This window comes from Bubalus kerabau, chromosome 1 (genome assembly GCF_029407905.1).
Source record: "Bubalus kerabau isolate K-KA32 ecotype Philippines breed swamp buffalo chromosome 1, PCC_UOA_SB_1v2, whole genome shotgun sequence".
Lineage (NCBI taxonomy): Eukaryota > Metazoa > Chordata > Mammalia > Artiodactyla > Bovidae > Bubalus > Bubalus kerabau.
Window position 1 is genome coordinate 174,023,236 of NC_073624.1, and position 21,241 is coordinate 174,044,476.

At 53.7% G+C, this 21,241-nt stretch overlaps 3 protein-coding genes across 6 annotated transcripts in view; all 3 read right to left on the reverse strand.

Annotated features, from left to right (window-relative positions):
* Positions 1-94: 94 nt before the first annotated feature.
* REX1BD (required for excision 1-B domain containing) lies at positions 95-2,780 on the reverse strand. 2 transcript variants are annotated; one of them, XM_055541254.1, is made up of 5 exons: positions 2,622-2,780; positions 2,445-2,527; positions 1,945-2,149; positions 955-1,034; positions 95-315 (listed from the first exon to the last, which is right to left on the reverse strand). In XM_055541254.1, exons 1-5 carry the CDS (start codon positions 2,721-2,723, stop codon positions 243-245), a joined length of 543 nt encoding a protein of 180 aa, XP_055397229.1. In that variant the 5' UTR covers positions 2,724-2,780; the 3' UTR covers positions 95-242. The 2 variants fall into 2 exon arrangements, with proteins under 2 accessions (XP_055397229.1, XP_055397239.1); XM_055541264.1 differs by having other exon boundaries at positions 95-334.
* Positions 2,781-4,339: 1,559 nt separating this feature from the next.
* Positions 4,340-6,838, reverse strand: UBA52 (ubiquitin A-52 residue ribosomal protein fusion product 1). 2 transcript variants are annotated; one of them, XM_055541314.1, is made up of 5 exons: positions 6,700-6,838; positions 5,667-5,777; positions 5,312-5,398; positions 4,618-4,720; positions 4,340-4,536 (listed from the first exon to the last, which is right to left on the reverse strand). In XM_055541314.1, exons 2-5 carry the CDS (start codon positions 5,767-5,769, stop codon positions 4,443-4,445), a joined length of 387 nt encoding a protein of 128 aa, XP_055397289.1. In that variant the 5' UTR covers positions 5,770-5,777; positions 6,700-6,838; the 3' UTR covers positions 4,340-4,442. The 2 variants fall into 2 exon arrangements, with proteins under 2 accessions (XP_055397289.1, XP_055397299.1); XM_055541324.1 differs by having other exon boundaries at positions 5,667-5,780; positions 6,700-6,832.
* A 1,103-nt stretch (positions 6,839-7,941) lies between these two features.
* The window catches only part of KXD1 (KxDL motif containing 1), a 265,201-nt gene continuing 251,901 nt past the window's right edge, over positions 7,942-21,241 (reverse strand). The window contains exons 2-6 of one of the 2 annotated variants that reach the window (XM_055541278.1): positions 15,372-15,407; positions 12,693-12,814; positions 11,532-11,684; positions 9,721-9,767; positions 7,942-8,897 (exon numbers count right to left, since the gene is read on the reverse strand). In XM_055541278.1, coding sequence (XP_055397253.1) covers positions 8,668-8,897; positions 9,721-9,767; positions 11,532-11,684; positions 12,693-12,793 — 531 coding nt within the window. In that variant the 5' untranslated portion in view covers positions 12,794-12,814; positions 15,372-15,407 and the 3' untranslated portion in view covers positions 7,942-8,667. Of the gene's footprint in view, positions 8,898-9,720; positions 9,768-11,531; positions 11,685-12,692; positions 12,815-14,266; positions 14,287-15,371; positions 15,408-21,241 lie in introns of those variants that run through there. The other variant, XM_055541286.1, reaches the window with a different exon arrangement.

The window sequence follows — 21,241 nt, forward strand, 5'->3', positions numbered from 1 at the left end:
GGTGGGAGGGATTCTTGCACCCAGCATCCCTGACTTTGTGGGACCCCACCCCAGCACCCCAGCACACAAGAGATAGTGGAGCAGCTGCAGACAGAAGGTTCTTTAGGTTCTTTATTATGAGAGGTGAAGTGAACTGGAGGAGGGTCAGTGGTCCGTTGGGGTGTGACCCCAGCCGGCTGGGTGGGCAGGGCAGGGCGCCATATGCCCCGTTTTCCATCTCTCTTGTCCCTGCGGAGCCACCATCACTCGGCAGACTCCGCATCAAATCTGAGGTCCTGGAGAACCTCACTGATTGCTTCCATGGTTTTAATTACCCTACAAGAGTGGATGGGAACTATAAATAAAACCCAGATGGGGTGAATTAGCCGCCACAGTGCAGCTCCAAAGGGGCTGTGGCAAGCCCCAGGCCCTCCTGCCTCCCGCCAAACCTCCAAGCAGCACTAGCAGTGGGAGGATCATTTAGGTGCCTGGGAGAAGGGGTGGTCCTGTGGGTCAGAGTGGCAGGAGGAAAGGTCATCTTGGGTGAGTGTGTGCCATCAGGAAGGTGTGCAGGGCGACTGTGGCAGATGTCTAGTGGGTGTGCACATGTGTGTGTCTGGGAGGCGAAAGGCGGGAATGTGCAGGTGTGTGCCTGGTAGGGCCTGGGCAACCATGTCCAAGCTCCGAGTCGAGCCATGTGAGCAGGATCGACGGGTGTGAGGTATGCAGCTGTGTCCTGAAAATACACAGCGAGCCTGGCGTGAAACGGCAGGGCATATGCACCGGGGGAAGGTGGGTAGTGCGCCTAGGGTCACCAGGTGAAGATTCTGGTGTGCACAGCCAAAGGGTTGCGTGCGGGTCCAGAGGGCTGGCGGTCTGACCTTGCCAGCCCTGGGGCATGCCTGTGTGGGGCTGGGTGCCCAAGGATGCCTGCGCAAATCTAGCATGGTCAGCCTACTGGGACGCAGCACTCACTTCATCTTCAGCTGGTGCATCTGCAGGCTGTCCTCCTGCCCAGTCAGCTCTGGTGTCCCCATCAGCTGCAGCAGGGCCACCTGGTTGGGGGAATGGGCAGCGAGGAGGACGTCACGGTTGGCAGAAGCCGTGCCCTGACCTCCCACATAGGAGGGAGGGGGAAACACTGAAGCCCCCAGAAAGGCAGCACAAGGGGGAGGAGGGCAAAGCAGGCAGGAGTCTCAAGGGCAGCAGTACTTTTAACGCTGGAGGAATCTAGGATTAGGTTTAGAGAGGCTCCTGACCAGGGGGGCCTAGTGGGCGGGCCCTAGAGTCCGAGAAGTGTGGGTGTGGCTTCATGTAGGCGGGGAAGGGGAATAGGGGTAAAATCTCAGCCAGGGATTGGGGGACAGGAGTGGTGCAGGTGGGGGTATAAAGTAGGCGGAATCTCTTAGTTTCAGAAACCAGCCAGGACGGTGTAATCCCAATTTGGAAATAGGCCAAAAACCTAGACTTGGGTTGGGTCTTTAAAAGAGGGTGGCCTGGGAATCCCAGCTGCGAGTGTGGTGTGGGCGTGGTGATCAGGATTGGTTGTGAAGGCAGAGTAGGCCGGGTCACAGGCCCACAACTTAGGCTGGGATCTAGGGTTACTAGGAAGGGGACTTGACCTGGAGTTTCATTGCACCCAATCTGAGGGTTGAGTAACAGATCTGGGGCACTGGGACAAGCCAGAGAGGGGAGGAGCACTGTAGAGGTGGGGTCTGGGATGGAGCGGGCGTGTCCTGGATAAAAGTGGGGGCAGAAAGGAGGGGGCTAAGCCTGAGACTCGCAAGTGAAATCTTAATGGACGACTTAGCTGGGACATGTAGAGGGGACTGCTGGGGCGCCAGGGGCGGGGTTTACAGGGACGGAATGTGGCCCCTCCCCCAAGGGGTGCACCGTGGGCCAAGCCCCGGGAGACACAAGCCGTAGAGTGGGCGCGGGGGAAACGGCCGGGGGGCGGGGCCTCACCGTGGTCAGGCGTGTCTCCTCCAGCTGCTGCAGGCTGCGCACGTGGCTCGCGAGCAGCGGCTGCGCTCGGGGTCCGGCTAGCTCGGCCTCCACCGCCAGCACCTCTCTCGAGGCGGCGGCGAAGACCTGGGTCACCTCGTGGACCGTGCTCCGGTAGCGCGGGAAGTCGTAGGGCGGGCCGCTGCTCAGGTACTGGCGGTGGCCTCTGTGGCAGGTGGGGGTCCTGAGGCTATGGCCCCGGCTCTCAGGCCCTGCACCCGCGTCGACCGCCTGAAAGCCGCCCAAGAAGTGTCCCCCGATCCCAGAGTGTGGAGGGTAACCCGAGACTAGCGCACCCCAGCGCATAAGGAAGGGAGCGATCTGGTCTCCTCGCAAACCCCGCTCCACCTCTGACACTGAGGCGCACGGGGACCCAGTTCCTCCCTCAAGGCTCGCCCATCCCCAGAGTGGGCTGAGGGCCGAACACTGGGACCCCTCCCCTCCCATACGCCCACACTCACTCCTCCAGCCGGCGGAAGGCCTGCGCGCGCTCAGCTTGCAGCTGGTGGATGCGCTGCACCAGCTCCCGGATCGGGGCATCTTTCTACGGAGCGGGGAGCATGGCTAGGGCATGAAGCTGGTGCCCCCGGGCCTGCACCGCCCGCCCCACTCATGTTCCCGCTCGGGCTTGAGCTCACCCAGGGCCACACCAGCTCCTCGCGCTCTGGGACTCCAGTGGCGGCTGTATCACCCGGCACCGCAGGGACAGTGGACTCTGATGCGGCCTCCGCTGTGATCATGACTGCGCAGCTCTGGCCCCGCCCGGGATCAGGTTGCTCCGATGCGCCTGGCGCCCCCTACAGGCCGGGAGGCCTCGGAACGTAGCCTGTGGTGAACAGCCAACCTGGAAGAAACCCCGGGGAACAATGGGAGGCGAATACTGGAGGGCTTCTCAGGTCTGACACCCTCTACCCACCCCACCCCGTGTTTATTCCTGTCCAGCGCTTGCCTTCTTAAAGTTTTTGATCTTGAATATAAGGTTCTATATACAGCAAGGTTTTGTTTCTATACAACTGTCAACACCCTACTTCACTTCCTCACATCCCATTCCCACACAAAGAAAAAGAAATCTGGCAAGTGATATTCGTCATCAGAGGCCACAGGTTGTGACAAGAGTGGGATCTGAACGCAGGTTCTGACATTGGAAAGCTCAAGTCGCTGGAACCCAGCCTACAGCAGATTCACTAGCAGGTCCTATGTGAACTGGTTGGAAAAAAAGTGAAAGTGACTCAGTCCAGTCTCTTTGTGACCCCAGGGGACTCTCCATGGAATTCTCCAGGAATACAGTCCATGGAATTCTCCAGGCCAGAATACTGGAGTGGGTATCCTTTCCGTTCTCCACGGGATCTTCCCAACCCAGGTCTCCAGCATTGCAGGTGGATTCTTTACCAGCTGAGCCACAAGGAAAGCCCAAGTATACTGGAGTGAGTAGCCCACTCCTTTTCCAGGGGATTTCCCGACCCAAATCCAACCAGGGTCTCCTGCATTGCAGGTGGATTCTTTACCAACTGAGATATCAGGGAAGCGCTGATTGGAAGTGAGCTGAAAAAAAGCCCCCGAGATGGGAGTCCAGGGCAGGGCAGGGAGATGGTGGTGGTAGTGTTTCATATTAAGAAAAGGCCTGAGAGCTGGATACACACTGCCTAATTTTAATTTCAGAACCTCCCTCTTCTAGGAGTGGACAAGTGGGTAGACCAGGAAAATGGTGGCCTGGCCTTAGGAAGGGGCAGCTAACAAGAAACTCAACTACCTGAGGCATGAAGTGACAGCCTTTAACTGGCACTCCAGGTCTCAGCTATTCTCAGGCATCACTCTAGGCCTGAGTTGTCACCTACATCAAGCCCCAGTCATCCTAAGACAAAAAAAACACAGCCTTGCCAGGCACTGCAACCCGCACCCAACAGACATCAGTCCTCGGTGGAGCCAGGGGGGCTAGTGGTCAGGCAAAATGGAGAGGTGTTATTACACTAGGGGGTATGCTCCAGCCTATCCACCCATCCACCCACACCCAAACACCTCCAGGGCCCAGACATAAGGGCTGTTAAATGTGCCTGACCAGGTCCCACAGGTCACTTGGTGAAGGTCTTTATTCTCTATTTCAGATGATAAAACCCAAATGGGTGGGCTCACTAGGTTATGTGGCGGAGGGCCAGGTCTGAGACTTCCCTGTGCTGTGGTTCTGACTTCAGATGTGAAGGGCAGGGACCATGGTCCAATTTACAAATAAGACAACTGGAACTCAGGACCCAGGACCCCCAAAGGCTATGAAGAGCTGAGTGACACGAAGTCCCATAGATGTCCACATCTCAGTCACCCCCGCCCCCCTCACTGGACAGACCAGCCACAGGGACACCAGTTACTGCTCCAGTCAACGAAAGGGAAACTTTATTGAGGCCTAGGACCACGGGGCTTGGGCAGGAGGCCACCCTGCGGGCAAAGGAGAAGCAGGTGGAAGAGCTTTATTTGACCTTCTTCTTGGGGCGCAGGTTGTTGGTGTGGCCGCACTTCTTCTTGCGGCAGTTGACAGCACGGGGGTGCAGGCGGGCGTAACACCTGTGCAAGAACACCAGGGACGGTGAGGGCGCATCCCGACCACGCCCAGGGCGGTCCCCGCCCCCACTCGTGAGCACATACTTGCGGCAGATCATCTTGTCGCAGTTGTATTTCTGAGCGAGCTGGCGGAGGGAAGGCTCAATGATGCCGCCTCGCAGACGAAGCACCAAGTGCAGGGTGGACTCTACAGGAAATGAAGGGCAGAGACACTGACGGAGCCTAGCCTCACCACCTCAGTCCCACGGGTGGAGGGCAGCCTTCAGGGCCCTCCAGACCACAGCTTATCAAGTATGATGGGGCTACATCAGAATCCCTTGGGTATGTGCACATGGACATGCCACCCCACAGAACCTCCACCTTGTCATGTCACCAGTCCTCACGAAATCGGAGACTAATATAAATATACACCAACAGTGGTATCCATCTCGGTTTCCCCACAGGCAAGGCAATTTCTAAGAGATGCAAGGATAACCTTTTATTTTGCTAGGGAAAAAGTGGGGATTTCCTTTACAATACTTATAACATTAATACACACACATAGGCCTTAAAAGAAAACTGACTAAGAACATGGGAAACCATGGGCATTTGGAAAACACTGATGGAGATGCTTTTCAGTGATGAAAAGAGCACTTTACAGAGCAACACTCCCTAGCGCCATCTGATCCCCACCTTAAGGACCACCCGCCTCTACAGCTCCCTCCTGGTGACAGACTGTCAGCATTGCCTCCTGGGTCCTAGGCCTCGCTGAGGCCCTGCTAGCCACCGCACCCCGTACCTTTCTGGATATTGTAGTCTGACAGAGTGCGGCCATCCTCCAGCTGTTTGCCCGCGAAGATCAGCCGCTGCTGGTCAGGTGGGATGCCTAAGGAGAGAGGACCTCCATTACAGAGGCTCTTGCAAGCACACTGCTGGCAGCTGCCACCACCACCACAAGGTTGTGCCAGGATTACCCCAATCTGTCAAAAGGGAAACTGAGGTGGGGAGGGCAAGCTGCCTTCCCAAGATGACACTGGGGAACACTGGCATGGCTGAGATCTGTTGAAGCCCAGCACCCATTGCACACAGGACAGCAGATACCCAGGGCTGAGGGGTTCCTACTGGGCACAGCACTCAGACTCAGCCCAACTCACCCTCCTTGTCTTGGATTTTGGCTTTGACATTCTCAATGGTGTCACTGGGCTCGACCTCAAGGGTGATGGTCTTGCCCGTCAGGGTCTTCACAAAGATCTGCATCTCTGCGCCTGCTTGGGAGACAGGGTTAGCATGGATGGGGGGAGTGGTGATCACTAAAGGTCTGAGCAGCCCCAGCTCACAGGCTGACCAGGTTTAGTCCAAGCCAGCCCCATGCATGCCTCGACCTCAACTGCAGGCCCACCTCAGTGCCTGGTTCCTTCTGCCCCTCTGAGCCTGCACCTTCAACTTTAGGGCACCACCCTGCCAAGCATATTTTCTCCAAGCGTGGTCTGAAGGTCCCACCCTTCCTCTCCTCACCAGCCCCTGCTCTTCCTGCAGCCTGGGTGGGAATCTCATTTTAGTAGCATCCCAACACGCACACTTTCCTCCCTACAATCCCTTTTCCTCTCCAATACCAAGCTCAGACACCCAAAACTCCGGCTTCCTTCTGGGTTACACCCGAATGCTCAGACCACACTTCCTGCGTTTTATCCAATCCATAAATAACAACTGCTAACCACGTGCCTGGTACGTGTTTACACAGGTATCGTTTTCATTTTCCAAGTTAAGAAAACAGTTGCTACTACCAGACTCTCTTTACAAACTTAGAAAAAGGCGATAGAAACCCAGCTGAGGGGCTTCATATTTTCGAAGGGACTGGAACAGCTTCCGCCATGAGAAAAATTTACAGTTAATACCCCTCCGCATTAAATTGGATCATCCCCGAAGGACACACGCTCTGCCCAAGACCTCCTCAGATAGCTGGGGCCGGCGGAGCGGGCAAGCTCCCCCTCCAAATGCCGATTTCCCTCGCGGGGCCCAGTTCGGGACCGGAACCCGGCCCAACGTGCCTTGCTAAGCCACCCCCCAGAACCTGGCCCGCCTACACGAACTTCAGGCCGCCGCCTCCGTTCCCTGGGTCCCCATAGTCCCCCGCACCCTACAAACCAATCCGGCCCAGCGCCAACCCGCAAGGCCTCCACCACCAACCTGCTCGGCCGCCTCGTTGAAGAGAAAGAGGGCGGCGGAACCGGAAACCGCCGATTCGCCGCCGAAAGCGCCTGCGCACCGAGCACGCTGCGTGCTTGCGTCACAATCCGCGCCGCGCGTCGTGCCCCGCCCTCGACCCTGCCCCGCCCCCATGGTGGGTGCTGGCGAACGAAGTCGCGGCGCGGGAGTGGCTGTGAGCCCCACCCATCGGGTCACGTAGTAAGACTGCCGCACCTTTCCAGGTGTTACTGCCCTGTCTCCAAACCTCCTGGAAGACGGCCCGCACATAGCGGGTGCTCCGGAGATATTTAAACAGATTAGGAGAGACCTTTGTGCTGAAGGAAAGGTATTAAGCCGCAGGTCCAAAGACGCAGGGGTCGAGGCGGGAGGCGGCGCGGGGGCTAGACCCCTGGGAGCCACTGGAGGCTCTCTGGCTGCTGTGCATAACTGGATATCAGGGCGGGTGCGTACAGGAGCACCGAGGGCAGGTGGGGTTGGTGCATTCACTCAAGGAAATGAGGTGGGACCCAAGGTCTTGTTCCTGGGACGAAAGAAGTTAAAAAGTACTGAGCGCTGCGAACAAGAGAGGACGAAGTTACCTGTGGATTTGGCAGCGTGCTGTGCTAAATCGCTTCAGTCGTGTCTGACTCTGTCCCTGTAGACTGTAGCCTGCCAGACCCCTGTCCATGGGATTTTCCAGGCAAGAATACTGGAGTGGATTGCCATGCTCTCCTCCAAGGAATCTTCCTGACCCAGGGATCGAACCCACGTCTGCACTGTAGGGGGCTTCTTTACAATGGAGCCGTTGCTCAGGGTACCTTCTTTCTTCACTGACCCACTCCCCTATGGACCAGGCAAATGTAGACACTCTGAGGTCTGGGAAGAGACCTTTAATAACATAATGGAAAGTGCTTCAAAGATGAGGGGACTCTGTGACAGTGTCTGATGGGGAATGGGACCCCATCTAGCTTCCTGAGGAGCCCACTTTGGGGCTGAGATTTAGAGGCGTTATTCAAGGAAGTAAGGAAATGATGTTGTGAGCAGTGGGAAGGCCTCTGTGGTGATAGGAAGTGGGGTCATTGTGGTTGTCACCACTGGGGACCCCCACCCAAAGCAGCCCCATCTCCTTCTAGGCCAGTGGTGCCTGGCGATCCATAGCCAGCCTGTCCCACGTGCAGCACCTGTCCCTGTTTTGGGATGCTGGGCCCAGGGATGGAAGGAAGTCGCTGCTAGATGCACCTCCCCTTTTTAGTAACAGAGTCTCTTTATTGATAACTTCCCAACAGCATCTGTAAACATCGGGTACAAAAATATTCCACTTAACTCTGTTCTCCAAGGTTGCTCGGCTTGCTCCACAAAGGCCCTAGGAGAGGCTTGTTAGGCCCTAGAGGTCTACACCTCTGGTCAGAGAAACAGGCTTGGGGCTGAGTGGATGGCTAATCTCTGTCTGGAGCCTTCTACAACTGTTTCAGAAACCTCGAGATAATGATTGGAGAAAGGATTCAGTACTCTCATTGGAGGAAGGGGCAAGAAGAGCAGAATCAGTAGGCGCAGGGGTGGGCTGGGCAGACTCAGATGACAGTCCTTGACTGTTGAGGGGGTTCTGACCAGGGCCTGGGGCAGGGCACATCTGGCTCTGGTCTCTGGGAAGCTTGAAGTGTTGTTCAGAGTAGACCTAAGGCCTGACTCTGGAAAAGCTCCCTGTGCCCAGCCCAACTCCAGATGGACTGGTCATCCCCAGTTTGATAGAGGAATCTACAGAAGAGATGTTCTCAGTGAGGAAGGAGCAAGAATGAAAGATCCCCAGGAATTCTAAGGAGGGAGCCTTGTCCCCTCAGCAAGCCCTAAATGACAGACTAGGGTGGCAAAGCTGAGTATCTCGAGGCAGGGTGCTCCACTGCCACTTCAGACACCTGGGGAGTGGCGCTGCTGCCGCCCTGAGACCCCTCGGAGCTCCTGGGAGCAGGGCTACTCGCCCGGCATCTCCTCCTCATCTGTATGGCTGCGACCGTTGATGGCGGGGGAACCAGGCCGGATGTGGGACAGGTCCTCGAAGCCAGGGCTGAGGGAGGGCGAGACAGTGTCGGGACTGGTGTCACACGAGCCTGTGCTCTGTTCTGAGGTGGCGATGGTGGTGGTGGTGCTAGGTGGAATGGGGTCTTCATCTTCGTCCTCCAGGAGAGATGCCTCTGGGATGTCTGGGGGAAGACCACCCAAGAGCTGGCTGAGTCACTGGCATCATCGGGCACTGTGACGAGGGATTAATTGGGCCCATGACCCCTGACAGCTACCTCCACCCCACAGGACAGGACTTTGTTCATTTTACAGAGGAGGAAACTGAGGCCTTGGCAGGTGAGAGGCCTCTCTTCCAGGTGAAGTGAGGTAAGGACTCAGGTTCTCCGGAGTCTGGCCTACATGGGCCCTGGGCGGTGAGCCTGAGCCTGGCTCTGCCCTCTTGACTGTGTCACCTGGGCCTGGCCCCTCACCTGCCTGTGCCTCAGCTCCCCGCTCTATAAACTGGGAAACGATGGCATTGCCTTTGTGCCTGTGGTTTCAGCAGCCCTGAGGTGGGGAGCTGTTGGCCCATTCTGCAGACTGGGTAAAGTGAGGCTCAGCATGGACGATGCTGTGCTTCCGCTGCCAAGTCACTGCCCCTCTGGGCACAGTCCCCCCCCACAGGTGGCTACGGGTAACAGCCTGCCTCGCAGTGGGTGCATGCACTCACTGGGCTAAGGACTGTCATCCTTCCTTTTTTTTTAAGGACTGTCATCCTTGTCAACACCCCGTTGTTACGACCTCTGCCGAAGGAGGAGATTCTGATCTCAACAGCTGCTCTGCAGGTTGCCAAGAAGACCAGGCCAGACCCCTGCCCCACGTCTCTCTGGACCCACGACCCACCAGGGCCTGGGCCTGCAGTTAGCCCTTGGGGTACATTCCAGAAGCCAGCCCTGGGCTGAGGGCACTGACATCAAAGGGTGCAGAGCCCAGAAGTGGGATGCAGGAGTTCTGGGTGACACTTACGGCTGAAGGCCTCCGGGTGCTGTCTGGCCAGCTTCCCTTTCAGTGTCCTGTTGGGGAAGGGAAGGCACACAGGGCTGAGCCTGCTGAGGAGACAGGCTGGGCCTGGTGCAGGCCAGGGCCCCCCTGCTCACTGCTCCAGGCTGGAGGGGCTGGGCGCTCAGCCTGCCCTCCGACCCCCATGATGGGTCGCAGCTACTGTTCTGCTGTCACCCAGCTTCCCCGCGGCCTTAGTGCTGGGTCCGGCCCCCACCTGTAATGCCTCATGTCTCACCCTCTTCTACCAGGACCACCTTCCAGGAGGCTCCCCTTCCCCTCACCTCAACAGCCACTCCTCTGGGGACTTGTCCCAGCCTGTCTTTCCATCCTGGGGTGAGGATGTCTGTACAGGGGCCAGGAGGGCCTGCCTGTCCACCGGGGCTCATTAAACTGAAGTTCACAGAGAGGCACCAGTTTCCCTTTTTTAACTGTTGGTTTTTTCTTCGTACCTGAAGTAATGCAGTTCTGTTTGGGCTTCCCTGGTGACTCAGATGGTAAAGAACCCGCCTGCAATGCAGGAGACCTGGGTCGGGAAGATCCCCTGGAGAAGGGAATGGCTACCTACTCCAGTAACCTTGCCTGGGAAATCCCATGGACGAGGAGCCTGGCGGGCTACAGTCCCTGGGGTCGCAGAGTCGGACATGACTGAGCAACTGAGATTTTCACTTTTTACAATGCAATTCTGTTTACAAAGAGTTACAAAAGGACGTTCAGAACAGTCTCTCACCCTTGACTCTGGTCAGCCAGCACTGTGCCCCAAACCGTCCCCCAAAAGTATCACTGCTGCAGCGTCCCTGCCTGGGCAGACACACTTATCTCCTTCCCGAGGGACATCAGGGCTTTCCCTGGTGGCTCAGATGGTAAAGAATCTACCTGCAATGTGGGAGACGCGGGTTCTATCCCTGGGTCGGGAAGATTCCCTGGAGAAGAAAATGGCAACCCACTCCAGTATTTTGGCCTGGAGAATTCCATGGACAGAGCAGCCTGGCAGGCTACAGTCCATGGTGTCGCGAAGAGTCAAACACAACTTGCTGACTAACACTTCCACCTTCACTGAGTGACCCAGATACACGTCAACCTTTGGGGTTCCTGCTCTAGCCCCATCCCTGAGACACCACACGTGGGCAGGCAGCCTGGTGAGAGGCCCCAGAAAACATGCCCTCTTATGTAGCATCTATCTGGCCTGTTGCGTGATTTCTGCATAGAGCTTGCTCCAACCTGTTGCCCTCAATCTGTGGCACCTACTTTGCCAGCAGACATGGCTGCTCCTGAAATAGCAGAAGCGGCACGGTCGGCCAGAAATGCCGCTGTAGCTGGTTCTGGGCCCAGGAGCCCAGCTGTCAACAGCAGTGTGAGCTCTGGGGGTGCGGGTGTCAAGCGTTCTGTGTGGCTGGGGACTTGCACATAGTCTTTCCCTGTCCTCATGGAAACCAGCTCGAGGAGGACCCACAAAACCCGGGAATCTCATTTTCCTCTGGAGAGAAGACCTGGGTGGAGGCCAAGGCGGACAGGAGGCTAGCCTTTCACTGTCTGCTCTGGCCTACCTTTTGCATTATGGGTCTGGTGCTATGTTGCATGTTCAAAAAGAAATAAAACTTAAGTTCAGAAACTCTAAGGTTTTCAGGTCCTTCTCTAATACTAAGTGTGCGGTGAAGCCTTGTAAAACAAACAAGCTGAGTCTCACACCCTGCTATGTGGAAAGGATGGCCCTCATGGAAGAGGAGAGGAACCTGAGGCATGGAGTGGGAGGCGGAGGCTGGATGGGGAGCACCCACCTGATCCTGCGGAAGATGCTGTCCAAGTCCCGCTTCATCTCCACCAGGGTCCTTGTGTGGTGCAGGAAGCGCTCGTTCATCTGCTGCAGGCGGGCACTTGACAGGTTGTTGAAGTTGAGCAGCATCTCGTTGGTCTTTTCAAAGCGGTCCAGCCTGGCAGCAGAAAAAGGGCACCGACTCCTCTGCTCAGCCTCCAGGGCCCTGCCAACTGATCCTGCTAGGCCTTTTCCTGCTCCGTGACCTCGGTGTACCTCATTCCCGTGTCCTGCGGAGCTCTACCTGGTGTCTGAGACAGCTAGCAAACTCCTATTCAGCTTTCAAAACCCTCCTCAAGGGTGCCCTTCTCATGTAGCCTTCACCCTCTCCCTCAAGCAGACTCTAACTCTCCTGCTTCCCCAGGTTCTTTCTCTGGTCCAGTCCTGATACCCTGAGGCCAGGAAGGTTCAAGTCTGATTTTGTCTCCTCTCAGCCTGGGAGTTCCCCCAGGGCCAGGTCTGAATCTGACCTTAAGACCCAGGAGGGAGATGGGTGCTGCTGAGACCCAGGCAGATCCAGCACCCTTGTCACAGGTCGAGAAAGATAAGGTATCAGGTCCATGCTGTGCCATACATGGAATGAAGAACTTTTAGCTTAAAGACACAAAAATAAAGCCCCAGGAGACTGGAGACGACTGCACCCCGAGATTGTGTCAGAGAGCATGCTGGAATTAGGGGGAGTTGTGCTGGCTGCAGTGCCAGGCCCCAAAGAGGGCAAAGGTCATTCCCAGCGCTTCCAAGTGGCCCCGCATGCGCTGCAGAGACAGCCTTGGCTCTGAGAACAGGCGCCAACAGGAAGTGAGCCATGGCTCCCTTAAACCCCACAGCCCCTTCCTTATCCTCTCCCCAACCCAAGTCTCCCCACCCCAGGCCTCAGGATAGGAGCTGCTGCAGCCCCCGCCAAACTGTCCACAGCTGCAAAACTGTCCCAGAGCCCCACTTCCTGTGCCAAGGCCTCGCCTCCAGGCCAGGAAGGAATTTACTTTGGAGCCAGCCAGAAGATTTGCTCATTTCCTTCATTTTATCACCAGTGTGGGACCAGGGTAGAGGCGGGCAGGGCAAGAATGTTGGCCAGCAAGTGGATTCCTTCCCACGCCAGGGACCCAGGGCCCTTGGCCTCACTCACATGTTCTTCTGGGCCAGGATGATGGCGCTGACATCGTCCGCATTCACCATGCTCAGGATGCGGCTACAGAAGACCCTCGAGGCCGAGTCCGGGGGGTCCATCTCTTCCTCCTCCTCCGCTGCCTGAAACAGGCAGGAAGAAAGAATTTTTGGTCTGCATCAGAAGTGGGGGAGGTGGGATGGATAAGAGGGTCTGGGAACCTTGCAAGCCACATGAAGTGGGTCATGCCACCTGAGCCTCAGCTTTGTCATCCCAGAAATTCAGAAGTGTTTTGAGAGTCACGAGTTCATATTTATAACTTGTACCCAAGCACATCAGAATCCCATCACCCCTTCTACCTCCACATCCCCAATTCCCATGTGCCCAAAGTCACAGGCAACTTCCTCCTGCATAGATCTGCCACCCTCCTCCCACACGCCCCTGCCTTTGCACCTGCTGTCCCCACTGGGAGAACATACATGGCTGTCCCCTCAAATCATCACCCCCCCATCCAATGCCTTCTCTCCCAAGAGACCCCCCCCCACTCTGGTCACTCTCATCACTTCACCTTTTTAAATGGTTCCACTGTCTCATCTCTTCCTGAAATTTAGTTATCAGGTGACCCATTTGCCAGTCACCCCCACAGTGTCAGCTGCAGCAGAACAAAGGCATGTCTTTCTGGCTTGCTGCTTTCTCCAGAGCCAAGCCCAGAACCCAGCTCACAGCAAGGGATTGCCGGAATTTAATTTGGTGAGAGCAAAACAGAAACTTTCAAACTCGGCTCTGAAGCTGGACTTCTGTTAGCAACTTAAAGCCAAGCAGTGAGCCCCAGCAACCCAGATGGCTCTGCAGCTCCCAGCTTCTCTGGCACACAGATTACATCCCAGCAGGTGGGGACTTCCAAGACCATGCTAGGGCAGGAGGGGCCACAGCTTCAGCACTGGCCCTCCTGAGGAGATTCAGGAAAAAGCCAGAATCCTGACATAGCTTGGCTCTAGGATTTGCACATTTAATGGCCAACAGAAAAGCCCACTTGCAACTGGTTAAGATTCATGCACAGGATCAGGAAGGGCTTTCAGAGTCCACGTCTACCCTCCTCTTTATTGAGCATCAACTCTATGCTAAACAAGACACCAATTTCAAACACCAGCAACTGCTATCATCCTTATTTATGTATGAGGAAAATGATGCTCAGAGACTGAGGTACTGGGCCATTGACACACAACCAGTAACCATGGGTCACAACTCAAATGCCCGCAGCCCACAGGATCCACAAATGCGTGACCTGGATGTTCAGTATCTACCTCTGACAAAACAGCTGCTTATTACTGTCCCCGATTCCTGCCAGACTTCTGATTCTTTCCAGAAAAAAAGAAAAAACCGAAACACGGATTTCTTGTCCCTGTGAAATCACCTCATTTACAAATGTCAGCAACTAATATTTACCCCATAGAGGCCAAGAGTACATTTCTCTTTGTGCTGAATCTGGCTATTGGTTTGCAGCCCCCATGTGCCTTCCCAAGGTAAACTGTCACACCTGATGAAATATAACTCCCCCTCTCCCCTCACCCTCCAGCGCCAGTCACCATGCTTACTGAGCTCCTACTCCGTGCCAGGTCTGGACACCAACACCCTCCACATTTCCAAAGAAGATCATGTATAAAGGGGACACTTGGGCTCTCAAAGGACAGAGTAGTGTGGTGGGATGCCTGCAGCTAGAGCCTGGCAGGCACAGCATTTGGACCTGTGGAAAATGGTTCTGCTTCAAAGCAGGGCTCTTTCCTGTCTCTGGCTCCCAGATGTGAGGGCTGAGGGATTCAAGGCACACTCTCCCACCAGATGCCTCGTGGAGGAAGCCTTCCCCAACTGTTAGTCTGGCCTATATACAGGGTGGAAATGACCCAGCATAGGCTCTGGTCCTGCTCCAAATATATTTATGGGGAAAACACGCAGAGAGGAAGGCTGTGTGACCTTGGAAAAGTCATCTCACCTCCTAGATCTGTCATCCACAAAGTAGGAATAACAAAGAATTAGAATATCACAATGCTGTTTGTGAGACGGAAACCAACAGTGATAAGAGGCGCTGGGTTCTGGGCAGGGAGCGTCTCCGAGGGCAGCGTGAAGAAATCTAAGGATGGCCTCCCCAGTGCTTCCAAGAATAAGAACAAACACTTGTACAGCACTTCATTTAATCCCCAATTCCCCCTACAAGGCAGACACTACCCCTCCGAGGGCAACACAGGGGTGGGCTCCATTGCCCAAGGTCACACACCAGTGCGGGAAGGGGCCGCTACTCCACCCAGGTCTTTTAATATAATTTAAATGGGCTGCACAAGCTCAGCAAAACCCGCGAGTGGGGCGGGGCTCCCCAATCCTCTCATGCCCCGCCCTTGTGAAACCGGGAAACTGAGGCCCAAACAGGCCAACGCCCGGTTTTGGAGAGACAAGGCACAGCCTGAACAGAAGCGGCCCCAACTCTCGCGCCGCGGACCCGAATCCTGCCCACAGCGCCACCCGCGCATCCACTGCGCAGACGGGGAAACTGAGGCCTGTGCGCAGGAGGGGTGCCCAGATGTTGCCAGCGGCGCGCCCCACCCCACGACAGCCCGGGGACCGCGCCCAACCTGGCCTGGATCCCCAGAAGACCCTGCGTCCCCAATCCCACCCAGAACTCGGCCCGGGCGTCGGTGGCAGCAGCACCTGCACATCTGGCGGCCTTGCTCGCGCTTCCGGGATGGCGCCCGCGCCGCCGTAACGTCACCACGCACCCTGCGTGCGAGCGCGCGCGTGGCGGCGACGTGCCCAGGGCCGACTTGCGTGAGTGGAGGCGTGGCAGGAAGGGGTGGGGCTTACATGTAGCTTCTATTTGCGGGCTCATCGCAACAAATAGCCAATCGAACAGTCCCTCTCGCGCCGGCGTAGTTTGCAAAAGCTGAACTCGGCGGCAGTCCAGAACCGGGAAGGGACGTAGGAATAACGTAACCTTTTCAATAAAAGGATATAATCAGCTTCCTTCTTAGGAAAACCATGCCTTTTTGTAGTCTCTAAGTTCGTATTGGAGAAAGAAATGGCAACCCACTCCAGTACTCTTGCCTGGAAAATCCCTTGGACGGAGGAGCGTTGTAGGCTACAGTCCATGGGGTCGCAAAGAGTCGGACACGACTGAGCGACTTCACTTTCACTTCAAGTTCGTGTAAACAAACTGCACATTGGCGACCCCTCCCCCACCTAGCTGGTTCACTGTTCTCGCCCTTCCCTTGAATTAGCCAATCGCGCTAGCTTGTGAAACCACGCTAAACAGAGCGGGCTTCCCACTCAGTGTGTTCGCCGGTCACACTTGCTGGTTGTGCATCCTTCTGCAAAAGTAAAGTTTGCCTTGCCAATCCATTTTCGGAGCGCGCGGCTCCGGCGGAAGACATTTTCAACTATTTGGGGGCTCGTCTGGGATCCATGTCATCTGGAGGGGTCGAATGAACGCTCCTCCCCACCCCAGGAGATGCATCCCACTGTCTCGTTATGGTGGCCTCCAGGGAGGGGAAATCTGCTACCCCTTGGGTTGACAGTGGACTCCGGGTCGGAAGTCCGTCGGCAACGCAGGGGAGGGGCCCAGGCAGGCACACTGGCCACCAGGTTACTCCGTGCAGGGACCAAGGTAAGAAACGTCACGTGCGTGTTAAGTCGCTTCAGTCGTGTCCGACTCTGTGCGACCCTATGGACTGTGTAGCCCTCCAGACTCCTCTGTCCATGGGGATTCTCCAGGGAAGAATACTGGAGTGGCTTGCTATGCCCTCCAGGGATCCAACCGGAGTCGCTTATGTCTCCTGCATTGGCATGTGGGTTCTTTACCACCAGCGTCACCTGGAAAGCCCTAAGAAACGTCACAAGAGGTGACAAACTACTTCCTTGGTGGCCGGGTCATCCCGGAGGCTGTCTTGTGTGCATGGGACCTGTGTGTGGAAGCGAGTGTGGAGTCCTGGTCCATAGTTCCGTTAATATCCTTTGGTGATTTCATATGGCATAAGGCAGTCTTTTCCGACCTAATCCGGGGATTATACAGACCTGCCAGTAGCTAAGAAGCTAAGAGCAGAAATATACTCTCCTCTGGCATAGTTCTCCCTTGAGGGAAACGGCCAGAGACAGTCGAAGTGACTCGGGAAGAGTGCAAGAAACCTCCGAAGAAAGAAAAGGGGGTTGAGGCTCTAGTCAAGAGCACACAGTCAGACAATAGGGATGGGTAATAAGAATTTTCTTTAGGCAGGGAGGATTCCAAGGAGAGAAAGACCAACAACGAGATTCCCCCAGACAGTCCCCTAGGACGCACGCTCCAATACTGGGGAGATAGTCCTAGGATGAAAGGTAAAAAGAAACAACAGATGATAAAGTATTGCTGTTTCTTTTGGACTCAAGAACCTATATTGAAACCATCAGTATTTTGGCCTAAGTTCGGGTCTGATAAAGATTGGATCTGCCAATTGCTTGTACAGTATGTTAATGACAAGAGTCCAGTTGCCCAGGAAGAAATAGAGTATGCTCTTTGTTGGAGAAAGGGGCTGGTGGTTCTATTCCCCTTAAAGATGGGACTGGGTAAAGACAAGGAGAGGGAAAATAGTAAGTGGGATCCTCTCGACTATTTGCCTTCTCCTTATAACTCAGGAGGCCTATAGCCTTAACCACCCCGGAATAGCCGAAACTGCCGCAGGAGAGGAAATAACAGAAGAGAGAGAACTCAAGCTGGCCATCATAGCCTCGGCGCCCTCTCCAGCACTACATCCCTCCCTTCCTCGGTTGAAGAAGGACATAGAACAATGTAAAAGGGACATTCAAAATTTACCCTTCCCTCCTGAAACAGAGGAACCTTAGGCCCTCTAACCCCTCCAAGAGGGTCCCCTAGGAGGAAAGGGAATTGGATTTGTGAACAACCCCCTCTTATGAGCTCTGAGGTTTGAGAATTGAAGAAAGAACTGAAGCCCTTATTAGAGAATCCCCCTGGGGTCGCAAACCAGTTAGATCGATTTTTAGGCCCTTACATTTTCAAGTGGGCTGAGCTTATATCTATTTTAGGCATTCTGTTTTCCAGAGAGGAAATATCAATGATTTGAACAGCAGTGATGGCCACTCGGGAAAGGGAACACTTAGCTGGCCCAAATGTCTTAGCAGCTGGAGTAAAATTTCCTAACCAAGAACCACAATGGAATAATAACAGTCCTGAACAGAGGGTCATACGAGAGATCTCAGGGACCTAATTATAAAAGGGATCAGAGAGTTCCCTGATTCCAAAACGTTACTAAGTCCTTTGATATACAGCAAGGAAAAGATGAAGGGTCAGCCGAATAGATTGAAAGACCAAATAAGAAAATACTCTGGATCCAATTTAGATGATCCTCTTGGCCAACGTATGTTAAAATTCGTTTTGTAACTAACAGTTGGCCATATATGTCTAAGAAATTCCAGAAATTAGACAATTGGAAAGATAAAAGTTTAGAATTATTAAGAGAAGCCCAGAAGTATATGTATGGAGGGATGAAGAAAAACAGAAAACTAAGATTATGCTTACCACCATAGAACAGGTCACTCAGGGAAGAGGTGGCCCCAAGAATCAAAAACAAAGACCATCTCCAGGAAGATTTAATGGAAGCGGGATCCAGGGGCTGTTAAGGGGAAAAGGGGAAATCAAGTGCTACAGGTGTGGGAAGGAGGGACATTTCAAGAGGGATGCCTTTGTCCTCAGTTGAGAAAAAAAGAAAAAGTGATACCTTTCATGACCTTTGATGAGGAATGGAGGGGTCAGGAGCTTTTATACATTGAAGGGTCCTACCAACAGCTCTTGATAAATTTAGAGGTAGGACCTGAGAAAGAGGAGGTCACCTTCCTGATCGACTCTGGAGTGGCACGTTCCTCTCTGACATGTCACCCCCCTTACCTACCTCTGTCCAATGAGCATTTGTTAGTCTCAGGGGTAAAAGGGGAAGGTTTCAATGTTCCTGTCTTTAAAGAGACTCAAGTATAAGACTATGCAGACTCAGACAGAATTCCTCTTTGTGCCCAAGGGGACTAATTTAGTCCTAATGACTAAACTAGGAATCAGTTCAGTACAGTCGCTCAGTCGTGTCTGCCTCTTTGCGACTGCATGGTCTGCATCACGCCAGGCTTCCCTGTCCACCACCAACTCCCAGAGCTTACTCAAACTCATGTCCATTGAGTCGGAGATGCCATCCAACCATCTTGTCCTCTGTCGTCCCTCTCCCGCCTTCATTCTTTCCCAGCATCAGGGTCTTTTCCAAGGAGTCAGTTCTGCACATCAGGTGGCCAAAGTATTGGAGTTTCAGCTTCAGCATCAGTCCTTCCAATGAATATTTAGGACTGACTTCCTTTAGGATTGACTGGTTTGATCTCCTTGCAGTCCAAGGGACTTGCGACCGTCTTCTCCAACACCACAGTTCAAAAGCATCAATGCTTTGGTGCTCAGCTTTCTTTAAAGTCCAACTCTCACATCCATACATGACTACTGGAAAAACCATAGCTTTGACTAGACAGACCTTCGTTGACAAAGTAATGTCTCTGCTTTTGAATATGCTGTTGGTTGGTCATAGGTTGGTCATAGCTTTTCTTCCAAGGATTAAGTGTCTTTTAATTCCATGGCTGCAGTCACCATCTGCAGTGATTTTGAAGCCCCCCCAAAATAAAGTCTGCCACCGTTTCCCAACTATTTGCCATGAAGTGATGGGACCAGTTGCCATGATCTTAGTTTTCTGAATGCTGAGTTTTAAGCCAACTTTTTCACTCTCCTCTTTCACTTTGATCAAGAGGCTTTTTAGTTCTCCTTCACTTTCTGCCATAAGTGAATCATGTTAACAATCACTCACAAGAAAATTCGAGTCTCACTTAACTTTCTATCTGCTCAGGAGGAAAAGAAGATTCTCCCTGACGTCTGGACCAGGGAAGAAAACCACAGGGGACTAAATATTCCCCCGATTCACACTGAGCTTAAGGATAAAAGGGAAACAGAAGACAATATCCTACACCCCTGGAAGGGAGATTCAGATGAGAACCTGTTATAGAAGGCCTGCTCTGTGATGGGCTCCTTGGACCCTGCATGTCCCCATTCAATACTCCAATACTACCAGTAAGAAAACCTGATGGATCCTATGGATTATTGCAGGATTTGAGGGTAGTAAACCGAGAACTACTCTGAAGTGGACACCCTGTGGTTCCCAACCCTTGTACGCTCCTCAGCAAAGTATCTCATAATCATCAGTGGTTTAGTGTTGTAGACCCGAAAGATGCCTTTTGGACTTGACCTTTAGCTGAGAACGGTAGAGACCTATTTGCCTTTGAATGGGAAGATCCTCAAACTGGAAGGGAGCAACAAGACCACTGGAGAGACCTTCGCTAAGGATTTACCGAGTCACCCAAGTTATTTGGGCAAGTCCTCGAACAGGTACTAGAAAAACCTGAGGTACCCCCTTCCCTTAAGACTCCTTCAATATGTAGGTGATGGGAAAACAAGGAAGGGGTCACCAGTACTAACACAGACTTACTTAATTTTCTAGGACAGCAGGGCCTGAGGGTCTCCAACACCAGATTACAGTTTGTTGAAAAAGAAGTCAAGTATTTGGGACATTTGATCACTGAAGGGAAACGGAGACAGCCCGAAACGAATCTCAGGGAATACCCATATGCCCCTTTGAAGCATAAAAAGGGAACTCAGGAAGTTCTTAGGATTAACTGGGTACTGTAGGTTATGGATAGATTGCTATACACTCAAAACCAAAGACCTATATCTCAATTTCTTGGAGGAAGAAGCTGACCCTCTCCTCTGGAGGCCTGAGGAAATACAGTTAATCAGTTCAGTTCAGTCACTCAGTCGTGTCCGACTATTTGTGACCTCATGAATCGCAGCATGCCAGGCCTCCCTGTCCATCACCAACTCCTGGAGTTCACTCAGACTCACGTCCATCGAGTCAGTGATGCCATCCAGCCATCTCATCCTCTGTCGTCCCCTTCTCCTCCTGCCCCCAATCCCTCCAAGCATCAGAGTCTTTTCCAATGAGTCAACTCTTCCCATGAGGTGGCCAAAGTACAGGAGTTTCAGCTTTAGCATCATTCCTTCCAAAGAAATCCCAGGGCTGATCTTCAGAATGGACTGGTTGGATCTCCTTGCAGTCCAAGGGACTCTCAAGAGTCTTCTCCAACACCACAGTTCAAAGCATCAATTCTTCGGCACTCAGCCTTCTTCACAGTCCAACTCTCACATCCATACATGACAACAGGAAAAACCATAGCCTTGACTAGACGAACCTTTGTTGGCAAAGTAATGTCTCTGCTTTTGAAAATGCTATCTAGGTTGGTCATAACTTTTCTTCCAAGGAGTAAGCGTCTTTTAATTTCATGGCTGCAGTCACTATCTGCAGTGATTTTGGAGCCCAGAAAAATAAAGTCTGACACTGTTTCCACTGTTTCCTCATCTATTTCCCATGAAGTGATGGGACCGGATGCCATGATCTTCGTTTGCTGAATGTTGAGCTTTAAGCCAAGTTTTTCACTCTCCTCTTTCACTTTCATCAAGAGGC